General features: G+C 39.4%; 1 protein-coding gene across 1 annotated transcript in view; it reads left to right on the top strand.

Annotated features, from left to right (window-relative positions):
• Ctnna3 (catenin alpha 3) overlaps positions 1 to 25,996 on the top strand; it is a 1,779,311-nt gene that overhangs the window by 1,142,795 nt on the left and 610,520 nt on the right. The window contains exon 10 of the mRNA XM_012514925.2: positions 7,702 to 7,794. Coding sequence (XP_012370379.1) covers positions 7,702 to 7,794 — 93 coding nt within the window. The remainder of the gene's footprint in view (positions 1 to 7,701; positions 7,795 to 25,996) is intronic.

The raw sequence follows: 25,996 nt of genomic DNA, 5'->3' as shown, positions 1-25,996 counted from the left end.
AACAATTAATTCTATTCATTAAGAGAATGTAACTATATATCTATCCTAGCCACTTTGAATACACCGATACAAAATGGACATTCATCTGTATCCCCTTTTTTTGTTAAGTTCCGTTATTTGAATATTATAGGTGTGTAAACTCAGCAAAATATTCTAAAAGAGTCCAGTAACTTATAATAGCATTGGGTCTTCTGTTTCACTGGCAATGTCAGAAATTGTTGACCTGAGTCCCCCACAGCTCAACACTAACACTTATTCTTACCTGAGATATTCTTTTAAGAATACCTGTTGCCTCTAGTGATATAAAGTGTAAGGTCCTGAGTTTGAGTCCCAGTACCTCCCAAAATAAACACAGAATACTTGTTCCCTGGATGACCATGTCCAGTTGCCACTGATGTGCTAACGACCTTCACGTTGTTCTCCACTCTGCAGGCCTTCTTGCTGACAGGCCTAACTGTGTGCATCTTCTTACATTCTCTGTTGCAATCTGATTCAACCACCAGAACTTCTGGGGCTCCTTCTATTAGTGAGTTAGCCAGCGACTTTACAATTTTGCTACTTACTAATATTCTGAAATATAGACACCCCTCTTTTTCCTCTTTATGCCTCTTCACAAACTTTTGTGAATCTTTTTTCCCCCCAAAAATTGAGGAAGGAGCTCAAGTCTGCTTTGTAAATACTACATTAAAATTTTTGCAAACACATCTAGCTAGGTTGTTTCTGCAGCCTCATTCAGTGATTTGCTGTATTCATTATGTGTTTGCAGCAGAGCCCTCATATCTCTACATTCCCAGAGAACATGCGCAGTCAGGTGGAAATCAGCTTAAGGCAATTAAATTTAATAATCCAAGGACTTTCTTTTCTAAGGTATTGTAACTTCCTCCATAATATAAAGCAATAATACTTAACTTTATGCTAATGTTGTAGATATGTAGAAACGTTTTAAGAGACAAGGGGTGGAAGAAGGTCACAGCTCTAATGAACAAATTTAATTTTACTCGGGATTCTAAAAAGTGCAGTCCATCCATGTGAATTTCAACCTAAGGGAAAGTCGTTTATATTCATGATGATTCAGATCAGATTGAGGTGGACAAAAATGAGTTATTCTTTTTATTCACTTATATGGACTAAATGCTTACTATTTTCAGAGTATTTTGTGCAATTAAGTTTTTTTAGAAAGGGTCTCTGCATTGCCTCTGAGTGTTTCATGGGTGTTTTTGACAGCTGCATGGGTTTAAGGAAAATGAGTGTGTGCTACAATCAGGGTGTGGGGTTTGGAGTTGTTAGTTCTGATCTGGGGTATCTGGAAAGATTTTATGATGAGTTTAGGTTTGAAAAACTCCTGATGTACAGGTACAGTTTTGAAAAGATGTTGCAAGGGATGGGTTTTGAACAGAACAACCACCTTACAGAAAGACAAATTTTAAAATATTTTATTATATAAAAATATTTTATTCAAGAACTTTATGTTGTATTGTATTGCATGTGTAAAATTTCCCATAAGCATAGAAGGGATTGCTATCAATGAGAAGACAGATAGAAGCACATCTATTTGTATGTTCAAAAGCTCATACCCTTACCTCCTCTTCTCACCACATGGTGAGGGCATCCTACAGAGCTATGGGCAGGGGCAGTCATTTGATTGGAAGGTGCTCTCCGCAGGAGTAATTACGGATCTGAATCACTAGCTCTTAACAATGAGGCAAGGAGGCACTTAAAATTAATACGTTCCTGTTGTAGATATTCAGAAATTCTTCTTGAATTTTTGGTTCAGCACTAGGAGTCAAGGTTCTTTGGCTGATACATGATAAAATGAATTTCTTATTTGAGTAGAAAAAGTCCTGGCTGGAAGGCACAAGGCAGTGCACCTAAGTGAAGTCGTCCTGAGAGGATGAAGCTCAGGGAGGGGAGGTGCTGAGCAGCCGGTTCAGGAGGGCCGGAGGGCCGGAAGCCTTCGCTGGCAGGCATGCCCGTACCTCACTCCACTGCCTCAGAGAAGGGGAGCTGGCTGCTATCCAGAGGAAGCACAGGCACTTTTCATGGAGGAGGGGAGGATCCCGAGTGGACAGTGGAAACTTCCGCATAGGCTTCATCTTCATCTTTATTGCGTATTCTGATTTTACAACGTTTTTTCTATTTCTCAAGTAGCAGTTTGTCTCTTTCTGTCTCCCATTTATGAGACCTTTTGTAAGACTCCCCGGGCTTTCCTGCAAACACCCAGATCAAACTTTTCCAGTTTTTCAACCCTGTTACCTTAGTCTTCAGGAAGGCATGTTTATTCAAACAAACGTCAAGTGAGGTCCAAGTGTGTACTTGTGCATTGTCTTCGTGGCGTTGTGTGTATGTGTGTGTTGGTGGTGTGGAGGGCTGTGGGAATCACCGCAGCGGGCAGGACTTTAGCAAACCTAGTCGGACACCCATCCGCTTGCAGTCTCTGGGCTGCAGGGGAGCTGGACTTCTCTTTGCAACAGCTGCGCACTGGTGACTACCATTTTCACAATCAAATCTAGCTGCAAGCAGACCACTGATGAGGCTGTCTGCTGGTCCAGATTCCTCTGGCTGCTGTGAGAATGTTGTCGAAGAAGATTTTATCTCCTTATAATGAAGAGTTTCATAACATAATGTTGACTATCGTCCAATTGGAGTAGTGTATCCTGCAAAATAGTAAATTCTGTCTCCCTCAGAGTGTGCGCAAAGGAGACGTATGACCATCTGCCAGGGAGGAAAACGCGTGAAACAGTGACCTTTGTGTCCCCCTGAGAGCTAGACTACTTGGTGAACTGATGTCACAATTAACTATGTGAACTATATTAAAACCATGTGAACCCACAAGAACAGAGGTCTTCCCAAACCTCCAAGCTTGTTTCCTGGTCTTGTAAAATAGTGCGCAGCATGAGAATTTCTTCACTGCAGGGGGAACGATACGTGACGCCCGGCTTGCACCTCCGTGCTTGTTCCTGGCCTGCATCCCTTTCATTAGTCAAAGATGGCTGAGCGGAGCGGAGAGTTAGAACCCACAAGCGTTCAGAGAAAACTCGATATTAGAACGTTAAAATGTGCCATGCCCTCGCATTCCATACTTAAAAAAAAAAAAAAAAAAGAATCTCTTTACCAGACTAGAAAATAATAATGATGGAAATCAGCATTTCCCTGTAAGATAGCAGATATACTTAAGGGTCACTGAGATAAAGTCTAAGTTTGAAATATGTTTTACTTTATTTCTTTTAATTTGCATTAGTGGTTATTTGGAGTACATTTAGAAAGTTGATACATTGCACAGCCTGGTCCTCCTTTTTCTGCAAAACACCCTATCCGTGTTCCTTTTTATCTGTCCTTTATTTTGCCTTTTAATTTATTTGTACTTTGTGTTTGTTATACAAGAGAAACCAGGTCATATTTAAGCTTGCCTATCTGACTTACTTCCCTTAACGCTATGACTGTGAGGAGCTCCCCTCGTCCTACAGACGACTCAAGCTTATCATCATTTTTATGGCAGAGCGCCTGCTTCTACGACCGACCGCGAGTGACGCTCTGGGGCAGCGGCATCTGCGCTGTGAACTTGATGCAGGTGCAGGGGAGAACAACTGTGCGCAGGGCTCTGCCCACCTCGCTCCTGGCCAGCAAGTCCTCGTCCAGGTCACAGGCAGAAGAGTAAAGAGCACCAGGCTTTCTGCCAACCAGGGAGGAAAATTCAAGGTCAGGCAAGCAGAAAACATGACGGAAACACACTAAGTTTTTTACAGAACACGGATCAAAGTCTGGGTATGGTGCGCAGACATTATCAGGACCTTTCACAACAGGCAAGGCGTGGGCAGGACCCACTGAGCACAGTGATGTTTCTGCAGTCAGCGGAGAGAAGCGAGGACAGAAAGCTCGAAGGCCAAGAGCTGGACACATCTCACACCGGCCGGAAGGACTGGCGCAGAGGGAGAGACCCGAGTCTAAAACACGCATCTAACACAGCAACAAACTGCACAGCCAGCAGAATAATCAGAGAACCCTCAGGATGAGAAAGACAGCTGTCAGCTACTAGAGTACATATATATCAGACTCCCCCAAAGAAAAGATCCAATAAAAAATTGGAAACTGAAATGAATAGACACTTCTCATAAATACAAGTGGCAAATAAATATATGAGGAATAGTCAACATTTATGGCCATCAGAGTAATACAAATCAGAACCACAATGAGATTTCATCTTATCCCACAAAGACTTACTACCATCAAGAAATCGAATAGTAACATGCTTGGGGGCTCGGGGTGTGGATGGAAACACTTCTCCACTGTTGGTGGGAAGGTGAACTAGTACAATCGCTATGGAAATCAGCGATTGAAACTAGAAATTTTATTTGACTCAAATGTTCCATTTCTAGGTAGCTTCTGGAAAGGTGGCTGCTTAAATCTTGGAGATAATCTACAACAAATGGATAAAGCACATTATTTATACACAATGGAGTAAAGAAGGAAAAATTTGAATTATTTGTAGGAAAATGGATACAACTTGAGGCCAGAATGCTTAGTGACAAATCCAGCTTAAAGATCATGTGACTTCTCTTTTATTAGATCCCTGAAGCATCAGTGATTTAAGGAGCAAAAGAAAAGGTAGATAACAGGAAAAAGGGAGAGAGATTTTGGTGAATGAGGAGGTGATTTTGAGGTGAAGGGGGAGGGGCGAAAGGAAGGAAAGGAATAAAAGAAATTAAAATATGTCACGTGCACACTTACTTCCTGCAGTGAAGTGAATCATTGTGTTACAAACCCGAACCAAGAGAAAATTTAAAAACTAAAAATAAATTTAAGATACACACATTTAAAAAGATAAAGGTACTGATAGAAATTATCACTCACCCCTTAATATGACAGCATCTTTCTGTTTAAAGATTTTGTTTGTTTCATTTTATACTTACTAGGGAAAGTATCACTGATAATGTTAATGACACAATTAATCCTTTGAGAAAATGAACAAATATTTTGCTATAGCCTTTCTTTTTAATAAATGTGTGAATTTACCCAAATGACTTTGTCCTCATTTATTTACAGTAATTTAGATTCTGCCTTACTTAGACTTGGCTAAAAGTACAACACAAAATCAATCCAATCTATTCCATCATTTCAATGAGGAGATCTTTACTGAAACTTTAATTATTCATGTATAAAGAGTACACACTAGCTAAGTTATATGTATCTTAGTTAACAGCGTGGCTTATGAGGTTTTATTTCTGTAAATCCTCTGAAAGAACACAGATTCTTTCCATCACCCATTAGTTAGGGAATGGGTGAGATGAGTGAAACTTCACATAGCTCAGGACTTCCAGGTATGAGGCCTTCCTTATTGACTGTCTAATTTAACACTAGACATACTCCAGAGAGGTAAGTATCACTGTATAAATTTTATAGGTAACAAAATAGAGTTAGAGAAATTAACAACTTCCCCAGTACCAGAAGCTTGTTGTGGGACTTAGGTGCAAACTCAGATGTATTTGTCTCCAAAATATTCCCGTGCCTTAGTTTCCAAGAATATTGGAGCATAGTCAAATTTACATAAACAAAAAATATCAGATTTCAACATATTTGAAGTTATTCCCAAAACATTTTATTTGCATACTCTTTTCTTTGACAACCAGGGAATTATCTTCACACTGTGCTTAGGAAAATGTATAACTGCCTAAAGAGACACATAGTACAGAGTTTAGAAATAATTATTTTTATAAGAAATTTGGCTTTCATTCTCATGTCTGTGTGACTTTGGAAAATGCTTATATTTGGAAAATTTAAATTAAGAAACATGATGATAGCTTATTTTTGTTACATTCTTTCTTTGCATAGAACACTAGCTACCGAGTCTTATAAATTCAACCTTGCTTGTACAGCATAATACATGTCTTAAAATAGAATTTGATTAGCTAGAAATTTAGTTGGCATAGAATATTTCAGAAGGAGAAGCCCAGAGACCTGTGGGCCTTGAGTGGGTAGGATGATCATTCACTGGGTATAAAACTTTGACTAGAACATGCAATTTTCAACTACATCATATTTTCATCTGATAGCTTGGTAGAAAGTTAATTCAGCAAAATTAAACCTAAATTGTATTTAGGATAATTCATATGTTATGTTATCCAGTTAATTGGCTTGCATTAAACATCATTTATAGCAAATTTCCAGAACAAGAATGATTATTTAAAGGGAGCGAAGAAAAAAGATCTGAACAAAATTGTCTATATGGACTCAGTTTTCTATAATTTTAAGGTTTGGGTAATTAACATTATTCTAATTTGATGAAAGAATAGAGCTAATGAGTTTTCAATGTTTTGCTTTTTCACTTTAAACACACTGTACTCAGATTTATAGTTTTTTTCTATAAGAATATTGTGAATTGATATAGTAGGTATCGCTATCCATGGGAAGGGTTGGGTAGAAGGCTGCCGAAACTGTTGCCCTTTTCAAACAGTTCACAAATGCACTAATTATGTGTCAGATTTGAAAGCTCAGGCACAGTGACCTTCAAGCCAACAATAGGCCTTTTCAAGAAGCCATTTCCATGTACATTAATAACGTGAACAATGCCCTTCCATAGTTAAATAATGTATGGCTGTTATCTTATTATATGTAAATGCAAGCCAAGATGTTGTTTGACTATTGACATATTAAAAGCAATGCTATAAAAAGCAAAAACTATAAATAATATTTGGTGGTGCTCTTAACATGGAGATCCAAAGTGAGGTTTGTTGTTGATCAACAATATTGCAACCAATGTGTCACTTTTCAGTACAAAGTATTTTGAGTTCTCATACATAATACGTGGGACACTAGAGAAGTTAGGAAAAGTCTGGTACAAAAACCACTTCTTGCAGTGATTGAACAATAATGACATCGTAGATCAGAGATTGTAGGTCTCTGCACATACACTGTCACTGTGCCAGCAGGAGAAGCAGTCACCAGAGTGGGGTTCAGGAGAAAAGAATTCCATGCCTTTTCCCATGGTTAAGTTATGAAGAAACTATGTGTAAATACCAGGCTTAGGCAATGGATGTAATAATTATTAAAAAGAACACCCATAAAAGGACACTTACTGCAAGAGAATGTAAATTTCAAAAGCCATAATAAAAAAGAAATTTGGGTGTCAGTAATGCTCAAATCAAACTGACTGTTTTAATGTCAAATAGTATCCATTAAGTTGTGATAGAAAATCAAGGACAGGAAAAGTATTTAATTATCTTTCATTTGTCTAGCTTGGAAGTAGCTTTGATACTGAATAAAACATGAATAAGATACATTCATGCTTAATGCAACTTAAGTATGCATAATAGATCTTCAGGAAATAATAAACCGATTGCAAACTTAAGCTACAATCATACGAAATTCCAAGAATTTATTAGTATGCAATCCGTAAATAGTGTTCTCAAGTCCCATAGGAGCTTCTTATTGTGGCTTAGATGTTGATACCAAGAGACTGTAGAAGGTTCAGTGCTTCACTGATTAGTACTGGCTTTTTGCTTTAAACGGTTCTCTAGAGCTTTTCGTTGTTATTTGTTTTAAAAGAGTCTTTGAATTCCTTCATAAGATGTGCACCAGTAACATTTGTGAGAATTCCATCTGCACTGTCAGGGAATGAGAGCATTTTCTAACATACCTAGCATAAAAAATATTTCTGCATTTCCTTCATGTTCTAAAACATTTCCATTATTTTAATTTGTATTTAAGGTGGCAAATCTTGCTTGTTCCATGGCAAGAAATGAAGATGGAATTAAAATTGTCAGAGCTGCAGCTCACCACTTGGAAACACTGTGTCCACAGGTAGGATGAGTATATTACTCTGTTTTTCTATAAATGTGTATATACATATATGAAGAAATAAATATATATCCTCATCCTTTCATAATATAGAAATATGTATTCACTTTAAAGATGGATGGCTGAATTTTTCAGCATCATGATTTATTCTTTATAAAGGAAGTAGTTCTTTTTTTTTTTTTTTTAACATTTATTTATTTATTGTGTGTGTGTGTGTGGCCAGCTCAGCCCAGCAGGGGGCGAGGCTGGCTGGCATGTGGTGCTGGGGGATCGAACCGTGGTCCCTGTGCTTTGCCAAGCTTGTTCCATGTAGGTGCTTTAGACCACTGAGCCATCTTGCCAGCCCCAAGGAAGTAGTTCTTGTAGCTCTTTTTGATGATTCTGAGAGTTTTTTTTTTTTTTTTTTCGGAACTGGGGATTGAACTCAGGCCTTTGCTCTTGCCAGGCAAGCACTTATTCTACTGAGCCATCTCCCTGGCCTGGTCCTGAAAGTTTTATGTTAATGTTAAATGTCTTCCAGTGGTCTGAAAATTTGAGAACTGCTGTCAATAGACATTGATTCTGGATAGTTAAAGGTTTTCAGTTGACCTAAATTGTGAATTTCTTTCACTTCTAATGCAGGCAAGGTGGCATTTTTTTGCAAACTCTAGAATATTACAGCATACAGTGGAAGCCTCTTATTTTGTAGATGAACAGATTTGGACTAGAGGATGATTATTGCTATATGAGTATGATAAATCCTGGTTGTTTTAGGAGTCAGAGCAAAATGTGGAGAAGCGCTTCAATGAAGTCATGGACAAATTTTCCCTGATTTTTATTTCATGAGATGTTCAATCTATTTCTTCTGATAAATTCTTTTATATGATAAAACACTTGATAGCATATTTTGGGGAATCAGAAATATTTTCCTGTCAATAATTTAGGAGTTTGTTAAACTCTGAAGAGACACACTGCTTTCAGGAATTATATCTAGATGACTAGTAACCATGCAGAACTATGGATCAGCGTGCCCTGTGTAAGGCAATCCTTAATCCCTTGTGCTAGAAGAGGCAGATTATCACATGGTTTCCTATTCCCTAAAAGAGCACCACAAATGTTGTAAGCGTGTGACAGGTAATAAGGGGTAAGGACACCAAGTCTCAGGATATCCATTGAGACTGTTTACTAAAAGGAAGGTATGTGTTACATTCTTAATTTGTCTTTCTGATAGTTTAATTTCTACAAATATTGAGAGGACTGTGAGGGGAACTGCATCTTTGGATTCTATGCTGATTAAGAAGTAGAAATTGGTTAGAGAGTCTATGACTGGGATCTTCTAATTAATGCCAGGCTTTATATGAGAGCTCATAGGGATCAGGGGGAGGTCTCTGAAACAGTTCCATGAACTATACTTCTGTCAACAGTCTGTGAGAAGTCGCATCCCTCCACATCAAGCCAACATTCGTGTTGTCACGTTCAATCTTTTCATCTGAAGAGTGTTATAATTCTCTTGTTGGTTTCACTTTTCAATTTTATGATTTTTGTTAGAATATTTTTTCAAATGCTTATCAACTATTCTGCTAAGTCTGTTGCTGCCTACGCCCTTTGACATTTTACCACGGTTGTTCACTTTTTTATTATTGGTTTGCCGAAATACATTAAAAAAACCCCTGCTAACTGTAGCTTTTTGTTTAACTTTCTAAACAAAAAGAAGACTTTGAACAGCTTATCCATCTTTTAATACCTTTAATAAGTACTTACTGAGAACTTGTTGTCTCTGGTTTATGTTTTTTCCCCAACAAAAAATATTTTTATAAGATTGAAATATTGTTATTCAAAACTTAGATCTTTATTCTTTCTAAAATATATACATTTACATGTAATATGTTACAATATATATGTCATAATATATAAATGTATGTTATATGTTATATATAAATATGTATTTATTTATTTGTGGTACCAGGGGTTGAACTCAGGACCTTGTGCATGCCAGGCAAGCACTTATCCTACTGAGCTATCTCCCCAGTTCTGATCTAATTATATTTATGCATAACGTATCTTAGTTACTTTCTCATGGCTGAGACAAAATACCTGAGAAAGGAAGTTTACTTTTGCTCCCAATTTGTAGATGTGTCGGTCTAGTCAGCCAGCTCCAAAGCTTGACAGCATGGCAGAGGAGGAGCAGTCCATGGCAGGACAGGCAGAAACACAGCAGCAGCAGCAGCAGCAGCAGCAGCAGCAGCAGCAGCAGCAGCAGGCCTCCTTTTCTCTTTAAATTCCTTCCTGACTATAAACCTTTTAGAAAATGATACCCATACCCAGGGTAGGTTTTTGTCTTCAGTAAATCCATTCAGCCCCACAGAGAACATGGCCAAGCCAAAAAGTGAACCAATCCAGTACTACATACCCTTAATCCCAGGATCCAGCCACTGCCCCAAAGCCCTAACATGAGTGCAGGAGGCTGAGGGAGATACCTAGACACAAGCTATAACTCAGGGATCACTTTCTCACAGTGGTAACAACTTGGGCATCCACATGTGTTAGTTTATCCTTTCCTGATTAATGTGAAACACTACCATTGTTTAACACACACACACACACACACACACACACACATACATTTTCTTCATTTTTTCCATATATATATGTATACATGTCCACGTATACATGTATTTGAAATATTGTTTCATTGTTTCATAGTATTTGAACATTTGACCTTCCATTTTATTTCATGATCTATTCTTGAAATAGTAATGTCAACATTTTAATTAAAGATAGGCAGTGTTTATATTTCATCTTGATCTCTTTTAGTCAAATTTGTTGACTGGCTTTTTCTGAAAAATTGACTTTTATGGTCAAGTATCACTTTATGACTGAATTAATATGTTATATCATTTAAAATTTTAGATTACTTTAGCTAGCAATAACTAAGAAAATAAATATTTCTTTCAGTAAAATATATATATATATATATATATATATATATATATATATATCCTTAACTATATATTATCCTTTAGGGACTTAACTTTTTCATACTTATTTTAAAAAATTCATGACTTAAAAACTCTTCTACATTATGATAACTTCCAAAATGTTCTGTGCAGATTGAATGCTTTCCTAGATAACTGACTCACTTCTTTTTCCTTCTGATATCTCTGTCTTGATATTTATAAGACATCTATTACTTAAAAGAGTGAAAACCTTGAATCTAAGTTCTCCATTTCCTTGTCACTCTACATCTTCAGTTTTGCCAGTTTTAGATTATGGTATAGTTATTTGGTGGGATGCTTATTGAAAAACATTGGTTGAGGTATACTTTATTAATTCACCAAGTATGTATTGAACATTGACTCTGTAACAGTTATAGCTTTATGCATCTGGAAAGAAGTTATGTGGTGTTTATACTTCATGTACTTCATAGAAGTATATTGGATATTCGTTAAGTATCTACCTGTTATATAAATAAATGTTAGATTCCATTCTATATTTGCAAATGGAAGGCAAGTTTTTGGCAATTTTTGCAATGTTATTTTTAATAGTTTTTTAGACACTGTAGTTAGTTTGAGCTACAAAATGATAAAAATGGCTGAGTAGGTACATGCTCACCAAGGATGATATCTCTCCTGGCAGGCTCCTGAAATCTTCTCTCGCCCTAGCCTATTTTATTTTATTATTCATGTGGGTAAAATTATAGATAAATAGTCATGTTTTTATTTTTAAATTTTTTTTCAGCTGTGTATAATCTTTTTACAGATTTCCTTTTCTTTCTTTCTTTTTATTTATTTATTTTTTATTAATTTTATTGAGAAACAAATAGCAATGAGTTTCAAAACTGGTTAGTAGGACAGTTACAATAATTAATACATTGCATATTGTTGTTTCTGTAGTAGTTATTCACAGTACAAGATGCAGACATGATAGCCTGTCCAAACACTGTTAGTACAAATCTTTCTTCTCATTGAAAAAGAGAAAGTAACTGTACATCTATCCTATTTTGTATATACAGATACACAATGGTCCTTCATTTGTATCCCCTTTTCTGTTTTAGTTTTGTCAGAGATGGGTATTCCATTGTCATTTAAATATTGTAGGAGTGTAAATTCAACAAAATAATCCAATATACTCCAGTAGTCCATAAGAGTAGTGGGTTATCCATAGGACTGGCAATGTCAGAAGTTGTTGACTTGAGTCTTTTATAGCTCAGTGTATTAATATAGCTTTACTTTTTATACCTCATTTTTATACTTTTCTGCTGGATGGTTAAGACCAAGATAAAGACCTATATAACAAGAAATGCAATTTTTATATCTGACAAGGTCAGACAAATCCCATCAGGATTTACCCTGAAACCCTGTACCGCAGTTTGTAGATCTTTTGTCAGGGTCAGCCATGTGGATGAGTCATAGCCACTGCTTGGCCAATTTGCTCTCTGTGAAACCCTGAGAGAATGCCATGTGACTCTCCTTAGGAATACTCTACATCATTGATCACTTTCCTCTGTAGCCCCATAATTTCCTTGATCAGAAAATTTGGAACACCACTGAGTTACAGGATGGTACAGTACAGTTCCCTTATGTCCTGAGTCCTCACTGACCTTAAAGGGCTAGGGCCAAAATGTTGGCTATCCTTGTGGCCCTTCTTTTTCTCTAATTTTTGGTCTGCAAACTTAAGTTGTTAACCCTCCAGAAGAGAAACTTAATGATGTTATTACCCTATAACTTAAGTAGTTGACCTTATTAGTCATGTTTTTTAAAAAGTGCAACAGTAAGGAACACACATTCACAAAGTGGCTCTGTCCCCAAAACTTCGGTGTTCTACAGTGCGGGTTAAGATGCACAGTCCAAATGAAGTATGTCCGTTATTAGCCTGTTACACACTGAGCACCAGGAAGCTAATTGCAGGGACAGGAATGGCCAAAATCACTACTCAAAAAATACCATTACCTGAAAGATTAGAGGTGTTAGTTAATAACTACCTCAGTGCAAATCCACATTTTGTTATGGCTTTCAGAAAAACTAATACGATTTCCTGTTTTTGTCAAAGAATAAATTCTAAAAGTGATTCTCAATCTTCTCTGCACCAAATAAGATTTATTTTTTCAAGCTTATATTTCATGCTATGCTTAGCACTACGCATTATCAGCTTTGGCATTGGTTTGTTTGGAGTGTAGCCTAGAATCTACATGCCTGTGTGTGTGCGTGTGTGTGTGCATATGCACGTGTGTACTTGTGTACATGTGTGTGTCTGTGTGTGTCCACATGTTGTGTGTGTGTGTGTGTGTGTGTGTGTGTGTGTGTGTTTGTATCCACTTTGACACCATCTATGGAGCAAACAGCACACACACCTTCAGGTCAACTTGCAGTTTTTGGTGCAGACATGTGTGCAGTTGCACCAAAGTCTACCAGCAAGATTTTCATGCAGAATTTTCTGTAATGTTAAAAGCTAGAACAACAGAGAACATAATAAGCTGTTTAAAATAATAAATCTACTATATGAAAAAGACACATGAAAAGAGCACATTTCAGATAAATCTGTATCCAATCCCATTTATGACCAAGTGATATATTTATGTGTGCATAGGCAAAATGTTTAAAAGGTCCTCCTGAGAACTCTTTATTTTTGTTTTTTAGTATTGGAGATTGAATCAAGGGCCTTTATCCTGACCTACACCTCCAGCCTTTTCTTTTATTTATTTAATTTTAGTTTGAGACAGTCTCCCTAATTTGCCCAGACTGAAATTGAATTGGGAGCCTCCTATCAGGTAATCAGAGCCAGAGTTTTGAGATTACAGACAGGAGCCATCACCAGCTTATTGTGTTCTTTGAGACAGAACTGTGTTGTGCAGCCTGGTAGCCCCGAGTCCCAGTCTCTTGCCTCTGCCTCCCCATGCCTCTGTTGTCAGAGTTTTTGCAGCAGTAGCTTGTGGACAAAGGCAAGTAAGGACTTTTACTTTATATACTATTTCTTTTGGACTTTTAATTTAACCAGAAATAGGTATTTTATGAATTTCTAAACAAAACTGTTGAATGTTTCCTAGACTGTGCAAGTCAGGTAGGCCTGGGTCAGGAGGAGCTGATGGACCAGCATTTTGCCTCTGTTATATACAAGTGAACTTGCCTGGTGTTACTGAATTGAACTATGCTAGTTCTTTTATTGCACCGAAAGGACTACACATGTAACGATTCTTTCAGTTAAATGCAGTTTGCTTTAAAACAGAATTGTCACTTGGAGCATATTTAGCAGAGGGTGTCTGAAATAGGGCCATGTCTTGAAAATATGTCATACGAAAACCTCATAAAAGCAACAGAAAATTTCTAGCCAGGAAAGGTATAACTTGGAGGAACATAGCTGTCATCCAGTCTTTAAAAGGCTATGATGTGGAAGACTTGTTTTGAAGGCCCCTGCGGGGCACTACAACTTGTGAGTTGAATTTCAAAGCCTACAATTTTATCTCAGTATACAGACAAGATTTGGAATTGGACAGTCCTGCAAGAAGCTGCACGCCATGGAAAAGACAGGTCTGGAGTGTCACCGCGCCACAGACAAGTTACCTAACGTTGATGAGAGCGTCTCCAAGTCCTTCTTAGAGGTTGCAGCCCACTTGGGCTTAGACATCATGTAATACCCAGTGCTAAAATACTCTATTGGATCTGTGTTTTCTGGAAAAAATTAATTTCATCCTTCTTTACTTGTTTTATTTGAAGAGTGCTAGAGCGTGTGTGCAGTGCACAGTGGCTGCACAGGGCGGCTCTTTCCCTCTTCTACCCTGCTGCACTCAGCTTCCCTCTGCAGAGCCCCTTCCCTCCCTTTCCTTCTCATTGCAGTTCATGTTCACCATGAGCAGCACCACAGTCATGGTGGGCAGTGGGTGCACATGCCTGGCGTGGCTTACGTCTTTTTACACTGCCTCCCCTGCTTGGTTCCCTTCCTATTTCCAAGGATCTCTCCATTTCCTTTTGTCTGTTCTTTCAGTTGGTCTCTGTTTTACTTGTGCTTTGACTTTCTCATCTGGGAGAACAATATGAAATTCAAAGTCTGTCTGATTTATTGCACTTGTTGCTGCGTTTTCAAAGTTCATTCATTTCCCTACAGGGGACTCGGGTTTATTCTTCTTTGTGGCAGAATGCTATTCCACTATGTATTGATTCCACCTTTCTTTTTCCATTCATCTGTGGATGGACATAGCTGCTGCTTCCGAGATCTAGCTATTATGAGCTGTGAGGCTCTAGGCATTGGTGTGCATGCATCAGTGCAGGTGATGTCTTTATAGCTTTGGGGAGGATGCCTCAAGTCGCTCTGACATAGAGGAGAGAAAGGTCACCTGGGTGACAGGCTAGCTGAAGAGCTCTAGTTGCTCTTGTCTTACTGCAAGAATAAAGTGACACACACAGGACTCAATCTTTGTTCCATCTTAAAAAAAATGATTTGGAAGGACATTTGAAAAATATATTTGCTTATGAGATAATAATTAGAAAGATATACAGAAATAAAAGTTCTAAACTACGTTGATTATTTGGTCTGATGTTTGAAGGCTCGTGAGCTGTAATTGACTAAAGACATATTGGAAGTCAAGGCTGTAGCACAAATAAGGTCTGTTGTGTGAGCGAATTTTTGACATTACTGGTCAAAAATCCTGGAGGTCTCGGGCATGGAGGTGGAGATTTGTTGTCTGGTTTGGTGAGTTCCAGACACAGACTATGGAAGTATTTTCAAGGTTTATAGCAAAATTCGGTCACGTAGCTAGCTTTCACATAAAGTAGGCGTTATTCAACTTCTAAATTACAGCTGTAGATTCTTTCTCCTTGCTTGGTATTTTTCAGAAACTTTTCATTTATAAAGGCAGTAGATTAGATTTTCATTGTTGAAAAAATTTCCAAGCCTATTAGTCCTTCTTTTCCCACCCTATCTCTTACTTTTAAAGATATATTCGTAGTCTGAGAATTAAAATAAATTCAATGTACTATGTGCCAGTAGAATGGGTCACATGATAGTCTTAAAATTATTAGACTGCTTAGGCTTTGGAATGGAGGAAATTACCAGCATCCTTGGCAGGAGTTCATCCATCTCTAGAATGTAATGCTAGGTTCTTGACCCTGCAATTTAAAGCCTAGGCAGAAAATAAGAGGGTCTTTTCTTTTCTTTTCTTTTCTTTGTCTAAGCCCTGAGGACTGCTGCCTCATGATGGGCAGTGCTTAAGCAAATCCAAACACCATGTGCATTGCCAAAGACTTTGGAGAAAGTATTTCATTTTTGTTGTTCAAGGTAAGAATTGTTTTGTCTGTGGTGACTACGCACCCAACAACGGCGCTGACAGTACGTAGCTAGTCCAGAAACAAGTCAAGTCTTCAATCACTGACTAACTTAAATCAATGTTGAACATAGCTTCACCATGTCTTCTACTTATCCCTCTGGTCCAGTAGTATCAGAGCAAAAACAGCTTCCAGAGGTACCCAATTAACTTTCTGTAATGTGATTAGGCCTAGAAAAGACAATTTTTTATAAGCTTCCTTTTGCAAAATATAAAACTGCTTTCTGAGAGGGTAGTACATTGGAGTTGGCAGGTAAGGAATATAGTTGATGGCCTCAGATGCAGAAGCATGAAAGAAAAAGTATCCTGAGGAAGGTATGCCCTGTGGTCACTATGCTTGGATTTGAACATGTGTATGTATTGGATCTGCGGAGGAAATCCTTTGTTCCACAGATGCACCCAGGCATTAATGCCAGACACATAGGAAATACTCAATACATGTGAATGATGAAGTGGATAATTTTCCCTGAATAAACACATTTTGGATTACAGATATTAGCAGTTGAATGTGAAAGGCACCACAATTTTTCATTCTTCTTTGTTCTCCGGGAGGTCTAGGAAGTCTAATTTCCAATCAGAGTGATAAAATGTCCCAGTGCCACACTTTGTCTGCTGAAGTGCACGTCATTCGGGGTGACTGGCATTATCTCCCACTGCTTGGACGGGACCATGAGGCTGCCACAGCAGCGTGTTCTGATTAAATTATGATGTCTCTGTGCACTTAGGACATGCTTCAGAAGGGTACGGGCTATAACTTTCAGATGGAAAAACATCCTGATTCCTATGGTCGGGTTTGTTTTTGTGATAAAGAAACTGTCGTAGTTGTGAATTGAAGGCATTTAATTTTCTAAGTATCATGCTTTGGGAAAGAAAAAAAAATTACTTCTGTTTCAGGAGATCATGATAGATGTTCTTCCATCTGAACAATGTAAGATTCAAATAATCAATGTGAAATAAGCATTATTTAAGGATGCCAGGGTGTACCCATGAAAGCCATGACAAGACTTTTATAATTGTGAGTATTTATATTCTCCTGAGGCAATGGAAAACATTCTAAGGTTTTAGAAACAAGCAGACCTGCAATGGTAAAAAAGGACTAAAATAAGGTGATTAATTTTTAAAAGCTGATCGTATTCAAATAGTCGACTCCAAAACCTAACCAGTGTAATTTCAGATTCAGTGTCTAAGACCAGTTCCTTTTCGGTGGTGACATAGTTATGGGAAAACAGTGTGCACTTGGTCGCAACCATGGCAGTGCTTGCTTTCCAGGTCTGGAAACGAGTGTCTGTGCCTCGTAGGTCATTGCTCTGCCTTCCGCCTCAGTGACGCAGCCAGCCTGCTCTCCTCACTCTAACAGTCTCTTCACTTGACAAGTATTTACTGACCACCAGGGGGAGGGCGATGAAGCTGGGTGAGCCAGGGGAGAGCAGGGAGTCCAGAGGCATGCGCGGAGGCAGAGCCGGGGGCCACGGCTGGTGAGGTCTGGGTCCATCTAGAAGGAACATTTTAGGAAATGCATCTTGAATAAACAGGAGTGGCAGCCATAAAATTCAAGAGGGAAATACATAAATATTTTGAAAATAACTTAAAAGAATCCAGAAGTAAATATGAATTATAGAATGTCAAGGCAAAAAGTTTAGAATTAATCACAAGCCAAAGAGTATTTGTTTATGCTGTAACATTAACTATGGGTTTAGTGTTAATATTGGTGGTGTAATGTTAAGTATGTCAGCACAAGGATCAATGTTTGAATAGGAATATTTTGAAGTAGCACTATTCATAAAGAACTCAGGGAGGATATACAGAAGAATGACATCTTGTGAAGCTTTAAGGGATTTGGACACAGAACACTGTAGCAAAGGAATTCCATGCAGAGGAAATTTGTAATTGAAATTGAAAATAAGTGAGTAACTGAGACAGTCTAAACACATTATGTCTGAACAAGGGAGCTATTGACATTCTTTATTGTATGGGACTGACACAGCAGTGATGTTTGGCATGTAGTGAAGCTCTGCATCAGCATTAAATACACACCCAGCTTGTCCTCCAGCCAAGTCCCAGTCTTGCTCAACCATGGGAAGGTTCAGGCTATGGAAGACACAGGCTGGATCCTCGCTGCCCCATCAGGGAATTTAGATTTGGCTTAGTCATCGTGCCTTTGAAGAGCAGGATGACATCAGCATAGCTGTCCTTCCTGGGGATTAATCTGAACAGTGTTAATGGAATACAAGGGAGACAGGACCAATTAAGACATTACTGATAATACATGCGAAAGTAGAATCTGAGGAGGGGAAACAGGAATTAAACCTTATAAAATAGAAAGCATTATATATGGTCTGTATAAATTGACCAGCACCTGAAAATACTTAAGGGAGACTGTCACAATATAGGTGAAAAAGGTTGAATTTGAGGATTTGAAGCATAACACCTGGGAAGATAGTGGTTCTACAGAAGAAACTGGATCTTCCAGAGAAGCCCACCGAGGCAAGGACTGGCACAGATCTTGGGAAGCTGAAGTCAGGAAGTCAGCACTAGTCTTAACAGGAGAAATTCCAGTGAAGTTACTAGAAAAGAAGAGAACACAGGGGCCAGAAGTACCTTTAAATTTTTTTCTAGAAATTGAAAAATATAACTAAATTTATAACTAAAAAATGTATAACTAAAAATATAACTAACTGTCAAAAAAGAAAAAAAAATACCTTCTCAGCATATACTCAATGGCACAGGATATTTGTTTGTTTGCTAATTTGTCTGTTTGTTTTAGCCATTGGGTTCTACCATATCTTGTACTTTCAGTCAAGTTTTCAGTATTTCTTTCCATTTCCAGAATCTATGGATTATATTACGATTGAAGCAATTCTAACCATGTTTTCTTTCTTTCTTTCTTTCTTTCTTTCTTTCTTTCTTTCTTTCTTTCTTTTTTTGTATTTTAGGGAAAGGTCTACAAGGTGTTCAGGGTCTCACTACTAGATTGGACTTGTAGTGATGCACCTTTACAGCTTCCCAAGGCCTGGGATTACAGGCACACGCCACCACACCCAGTCTCAATTGTGGCCTCAGTGCTCCCCTGGGGTGGGGCCGGCAAGGCAGGCCTGGGGATCAAATCCCTGACCCCTGTGCCTGCTTGCAGGCACTTTAATTCCCTGAGCTATTTGGCTGGCCCTCACCATGTTTTCTAAACCATGTTTTCAATCAGAGGAGCTCACATTCATGGATCTGAAAATGATAATGGGTCATTACAGATTACTAACATGTAAATATGATGTCTCAGACTTACAAGCAACTGATATTTAAATTAATTTTAGTTACACAGATATTGAAACAGCTTTAGAATGTAAGAAACCTCTACATCATTCAGAAAGTAAGGTAGTGCTGAGAAATGCTTGGTTGCAATGGTATTTTCTAATGTTATTTCACGTATGATCCTGAAAACATTAACAGTACCAGGATATCAAGCCAAAGAGAAACTGTCTGTGAACAACTCTACCCAAGAACACGAGGGCGGATATAAACACTATTGGTTACCAGAAGTCCTGATCACAAATATCTACACTCTGTCCAAACAGCTTGTTTGATCAAAGAGCCTTATCCAAATGCAAGCAACTATTAATCCTTTCCTTTGTTCAAACTTGCAAATTAAAGTTTTAAGACTGAAAGACTCTGGGCTCCCATTTTATGTAATAGAACAGTTACCATTATATCCTGATTTAAATTCTCAGTGGTTTTCTGCATTATCTTCAAAAGAACATGTCCCAACTCTATATCACCCTAAACCAGAAGCTTAGGACTGACAGATGACTCCTGCATTCTTGGAAAATAAGTTGTTTAGGAAAATGAACTGGGATAGTCAGGTTTTGTTTTTTTTCTTTTGTATCATTTTCTGTTTTGTTTTGTTTGAAACAAGGTCTTTCTACATACCTCAGGCTGACCTTGAACTCACAGCAATGTCCTTGCCTCAGGTACTGGGATTACAGGCATGCAGTGCCTTGCCCAGCTAGTCAGTGTTAGAGAGCTGTTGCGGCTTGAGGTTCTTGCAAGAGAAACACTATAATACAGGACACACTTTATAATATTAGTTTATAAGGAATCACACAAAGAATAACATACAAGGAGTGCAGGAAACCTACACAAACACATAAACACTAAAGAGCCTAGATCCTACTTCTATTTTAAAGCTGTCTTAGTAGACAATGTTATATAAAAATGTATCATTTGGGGCAAAAGGGGGGATGGGACAAGAAAAACTGGGAACAATCTGTGCTGGAAAGGCCCAAAGGTCAGCAGTAGAAGCTGGTGGGATATAGAATCTGTGCTAACAGGCTGAGGGAGCTGAACTGGCCCTAGGAAGCAGTGCTCAAGGTAAGCACCAGAGCTCCCCATAAAGTACCACAGCCGTCCTCAGCAACAATGAGGTCCTGAGTGCCTCCAGCAGTGAGGAAAGCTGAGTTCCCCTCAGGAAAGCCAATATGACAAGCTTCTCCATGAGGCTGAACAGTATACCATCTTCCCCTCCTGAGTTAGGAAGAGATGCTCAAGATGAGGACCAGAGCTCCCCCAAAGTCCATTGGGAAAGCCAGTGTGACAAGGTCCTCCAGTGGAACAGCCCAAGAGAGCTAGCAGCTTCCAACAGCTCCAACAGTTCCTTCAAACAGCATCCCTAAATGTGTTTCAGTAGCTTCTCCTGTTCTACCTTTATGCCACTGACAACAGTCTTCAGGTGGGCCTCTTGCACCCAGCACCATGCTAATTTAATTCAGCTGCATATAAGAAGTTGCCCACCAGTGAGCTATCCTCCACAAGAACAGAGAAATAAATGTAAGATAAAATGTGAAAAATCTGTACTATATAGAGCAATAATTATTATTTTTCCATTCTATAACTTCTATTTTAAAGCTGTCTTTGTAGACAATGTTCTATAAAAGTGTATCATTTGGGGCTAAAGCAGGGATAGGACAAGGAAAATTTGGAACAATTTAAGCACGCTCTCATGTGATCAAGTAATAGGCAGTGTACAGGTGGTCAGGGGAGGCACACTTGTAATCCTAGCACTCAGGAGGCTGAGGCAAGAGTGTTGTCATGAACCCGAGGTCAGCTGAGCTACATAGTGAGCTCAGGGCCAGGCTAGATCACACAGCAAGACCTTATCTGGTGGTGATGCTGCTGCTGCTGCTGCTGACGATGATGACAATGATGACAAAGTAAGAGGCAGTGTACAAACACCAAGTCACAGGGCGTGAATCAGGGAATCAGAACCACATCAAGATCCAGCACTGTAAGATGACTGCCCCATGGGATGAGTTTGGTATGTGCAACCTGCAAAGCAAAATTCTGTGTCCAGGAAGTAGTAAGGTGGCAGTGTGCACTGCATAGTTTATCTTTTAAATGTAAATTTAATCTTTGTTTTGGCCTATTTTCCTTAGAAATAAAGTTAATGTATCTATATCCAGTGAAATCTCATTCTGAGTAATGGAAGACAAAGTGATATAATAAAATAGATAAGCTTTTCCTTTAAGCTTTACTCTTTAAAAAACCTTGAATCAGTTTTGGAAGTGCATACACTTCTTTTCTCAGTTACCTTTTACTTGTTTCTGGGACAATATACTGGACACCCAAAATTAATAAAGAAATAGTTTATTTAGCTCACAGTTAGTGGAGGTTTCAGCCCCTAGTAGGCTGGCTCCAAGGCAGAGTAGTACACGCCAGAAGGCAGTAGTTTGGTGGCAGAAAACAGCAAAGCAAAGGGAGGAGACACAGCTGCAGCTTCTTTCAAGCCTCTCTTCCGTCCTCCCACACTGACTACGCAGCCGGGAGCTCCTTCAGCGATGTGGCAGTGGCTGTGAAGACAGAGCTCCTCTGAGGAAGTGGCACACAGAGCCCTTTGTCAGCCCCTTTATGTACCCTTTTTGCTGAGTCACTGTAGGACAGGCCCTCCCGCCCCAGGGAGGGCTTCCATGCCCTAGGATGTGCAGTTGCTGAGCCAAGCAGTCACACTTCCCACAATGCACCCATTGTCAACTTGACAACTACACATACTTCTTTAAACCAGTTTCTAGCCCAAAGACATGCTTATTAATGGTTCACAACTTGGACATTATAACACAGGTTCAACTATCACTAAGAATCACTACTAAGGGCCAGCCAAATAGCTCAGCAGATTGAAGTGCCTGCAAGCAGGGTCAGGGGTGGGAGGTTCGATTCCCAGGCCTGCCATGCTGGCCCCGCCCCCCAGGGCATGCTGAGACAGCAATCGAGACTGGGCGTGGTGGTGCTCCAAGTTGACAACAGGTGCATTGTGGGAATGGTGGCTGGATGGGTCAGCGACTGCACACCCTAGGGCATGGAAGCCCCTCCCTGGGGTGGGAGGGCCTGTCTTACAGTGACTCAGCGCAAAAGGGTACATGAAGGGGTTGAGAAAAGACTCTGTAATCCCAGGTCTTGGGAAGCTGTAAACAGGTAGATCACTGCAAGTCTGATCTAGTGGTGAGATCCTAACACCCTGTAGATCCTTCCCTAAAATACAAAAAATAAAAAGAAAAGAATCGCTTCTAAGTCTATCAACATTATAATGCATGAGGGCCAGCCAGATAGCTCAGAGGACTAAAGTGCCTGTTTAAGCAGGTGCAGGGACCAGGGTTTGATCCCCGGTGTGCTGTGCCTGCCCTACCCCCTGAGATTGGATGTGATGGTATACACCTCTAATCCCAGTGCTTGGGAGGCTGAAAATAGGAGGATTGCTATTAGTTTGATCTGTTTAGTGAGACCCTGTAGACTCTGTACTAAATATATAAAAAAATTATATTGCATAAGAACCATAACATTTTGTCCTTGGGCCTCCTAAAGGCTCACACATATCCCTTTATGTAAAATGCACTTAGTCTATCTACAAGAATTACCAAAGTCCTAACAGTTTCAGCTTTGCTGTAAAGTACAAGTCATGAGTCTCCTCTAAGATCCTAGGCAAACTTTTAGCTGTGAGCCACTGTACAAATGAAAAGCTGAACATTTCTAACATTAAAAAGCACAATATAAGCATTATTATTGCAGAAGGTACACACAGAAGGATACACAGCATTGGAACAAAGCAAGTCCCAAATCCAGAAGGGCAAACATTAAGTCCTGTAGTTCCATGTGGATCATCTGAAGCAATTTGCAATGAGTTGTGAGCTCCGAAAGACTTACATGGATCCACCCCTGTGGACCTTCTGCTGATAGCTCCCATGGCTTTTTCTGGGGCTGGTGTTGCTCCCTTTTTGCAACTTTTCTCAGATAATCCCCATTCCTGGCTTTTTCAGTCTTCTGGTGTTTCTGCTGAATAGGCTTCTCACTCACAGCTTTACACACTGCTCTCCCCGGGACACACTGCCTGGCCTTCCAGACCTTCTGAAATCTAGGTGGAAGGCTTCTTAACCTCAGAACTCCTGCATTCTGTATGCAGCTAAAACCAATGCCACATGGATGATGCCCAGGTCTACTGCTAGCTGGAGCAGTAGCCAGGCTTTCTTCTCTCTTGGTTGTAGAGGTCGAGTGGCTGAATCACTGGGCACTCTGACCCTGATTCCCAGGAACAAATTCTCTATGCCACTACCATTCTGGAACATGGTGTGGCTACCACCTTCATTCTGGAACATGGGGCTCTATGGCTTGCTCCTCAGAGCAAAGTCTCTCACTTTCAATTCTGAGGCTGCAAAGGATGAAAACATGCCGCCTTCTGTGATGCCCTCAGGACATCTTTTCTATTCTGCTCCTCCTGGGCAATGGAGAGCTCAGCTATAATATTTACAGTCTACAGCCTTCCTGGAGCTTCCTTTCTGGCCACACTCATGACATTTTAAATCATCTTGCTGAGCTCTTTGCTCTTGATTCTCAACATAATTTTGACTAAAAATCCCCAACAATAGCCATGCCACTGCCTCAACATTCAACTGCTTTGAAATTTCCTTTGTCAGATTAACTAGTCCACTGTCCTTAATCTCTATCTCACGCAAAGTCTCTGGACACAAGCAAAATGCAGACAAACTTTCTGCCAAGTCATGACACAAATAATCTGGAGTCCAATAATCAATGCAGTCCTTCTTTCCAGGAGAAACCTCCCCAACCTGATCTTTACAGGCAAGCTTTCTATCAGCCTTCTAGTCTTCTGAGCTCTGACCAGGATCTCCCATGCAGAACAGCTGAAAATGTTCCAGCTCTTTCACTTGTAGGGATGATGATGATGATGATGACAATAATAATAATAATAATAATAATAATAATAATACCGCCAACATAAGCAATAATGTTCAAATACCAATTCAAGGGGTGAATCAGTGAATCAAAACACATTAAGATCCAGCAGCTGTAAGATCACTTTAAGTAACATCTCCAAACTTTCCCTATCTCTTTCCATAAGTTATTTCCAAAGGCTCTTGAGCAACATGGTCAAATATAGTCAGATCAATGACCCCACTCCTGGTACCAAATTCTGTCTTGGTTACTTTTTACTCATTCCAGGGACAAAATAACCAACAGCCAAAATTAAGAAAGGAAATGTTTATTTAATTCACAGTTTGTGCAGGTTCCATTTCATACTAGGTTGACTCCAAGGCAGAGTAGCACAAGGCAGAAGACAGCAGCTCATGGTGGCAGAAAACAGCAAAGTAAAGGGAACAGTTATAGCTGTAGCTTCTTGCAAACTTCTTTCCCTTCCTTCCATGCTGAAGACTGGAACTCCTTCAAGGAAATGGCAGTTACTGTGATGATCAAGCTTCTCCGAGGAAGTGGCACACAGAATCTTTTCTTAACCCTTTTATGTCACCTTTCTGTGCTGAGTCATTCTAGGACAGTCCCTCTATTCCATAACTCGGGCATTTCCGGCCACAGAGAAGGGGCTTCATGCCCTCAGGTGTGTAGTTCACTGAGCTGAGCCAGCCATGCTTCCGACCACTTAAGTTGACACATTGTATCCACCACCACACTTCTGAACACACAGGTGCCTGCGAAGGGTACACCTTGATTTTTGTGGTACAGTCATGTGAGTTAGTGTGCATTGTCTCCTTTCTTTCTGATTAACTTCAATTATTTTTGTTTTCTACTTCAGAATTCTTTTCTCTTGTCCTGTTTTCCAGTTTCCCAAAGCTTGCATGATCATTCTTTGTCCTTCAGCCTTTCTTCTCCTGCATTTCTGTTCATTTATTTCTCTGATTTTCCCATTTCTTTTAAACTGCACATCCACATGTGCACATCCACTCTATTGAGGAGAAATTCACTGAATACAAGTTCCTGGTTTATGTTGGATCTTGTTTTATAGCTCTAGATCTTGCTCCTAAAGTTAAAGATAACAAATTAATAATTACCACAGTTTGTCAGTTTCTAGGCTGTGCTTAATGTTATTTTTATTGCTAACTGCATTGCTTTGACTAGGGTGTCCTACCTGCTACAATCAGTTGTTCTCCCTTGTCTTACAACACTGTCACTGAGAGTGTTGTTGTCACAAGTGCAACAGCAAAGGAAGGGGGTCTGGGCCAAAGAGACAGCAAATTCTCCTCCCCACTAAATTGAGCAGGCAGGATCTTGGGCAGACATAATGGCCAAGAGGCAGCTGCACCTAGAAGACATTTCTGAGGAACAGATGTTTCCTGAGAAAGCCTTGATGCTAGTGATAAGCTGCCCACTGCAAGCAGTTTATAAGTGTCAACACAGGAAAGAAATTAAAATTAAAAATAAAATACAAATGGCAGGACCCAGAAACAAAATGCAACCAGACCCTCTCATGCCACCCAGGACAATTCCAGGGAACAAGATGGAGGAAATCAGAAGATACCCACAAGAATTTTCTGAAATAGTATCAGGAGCAGAAAAATAAAACAGATGAAGAATGCTATAGAGAAAATAAGATCATCCATGATTTCTCTCTCTTTCTCTCTCTCTCTCTCT

The sequence above is a fragment of the Octodon degus genome, unplaced genomic scaffold (genome assembly GCF_000260255.1).
Source record: "Octodon degus isolate 3935 unplaced genomic scaffold, OctDeg1.0 scaffold00046, whole genome shotgun sequence".
NCBI classification, from domain to species: Eukaryota; Metazoa; Chordata; class Mammalia; order Rodentia; family Octodontidae; genus Octodon; species Octodon degus.
Note: the sequence above shows the minus strand (reverse complement) of the source record. Positions and strands in the feature narration are given on the sequence as shown.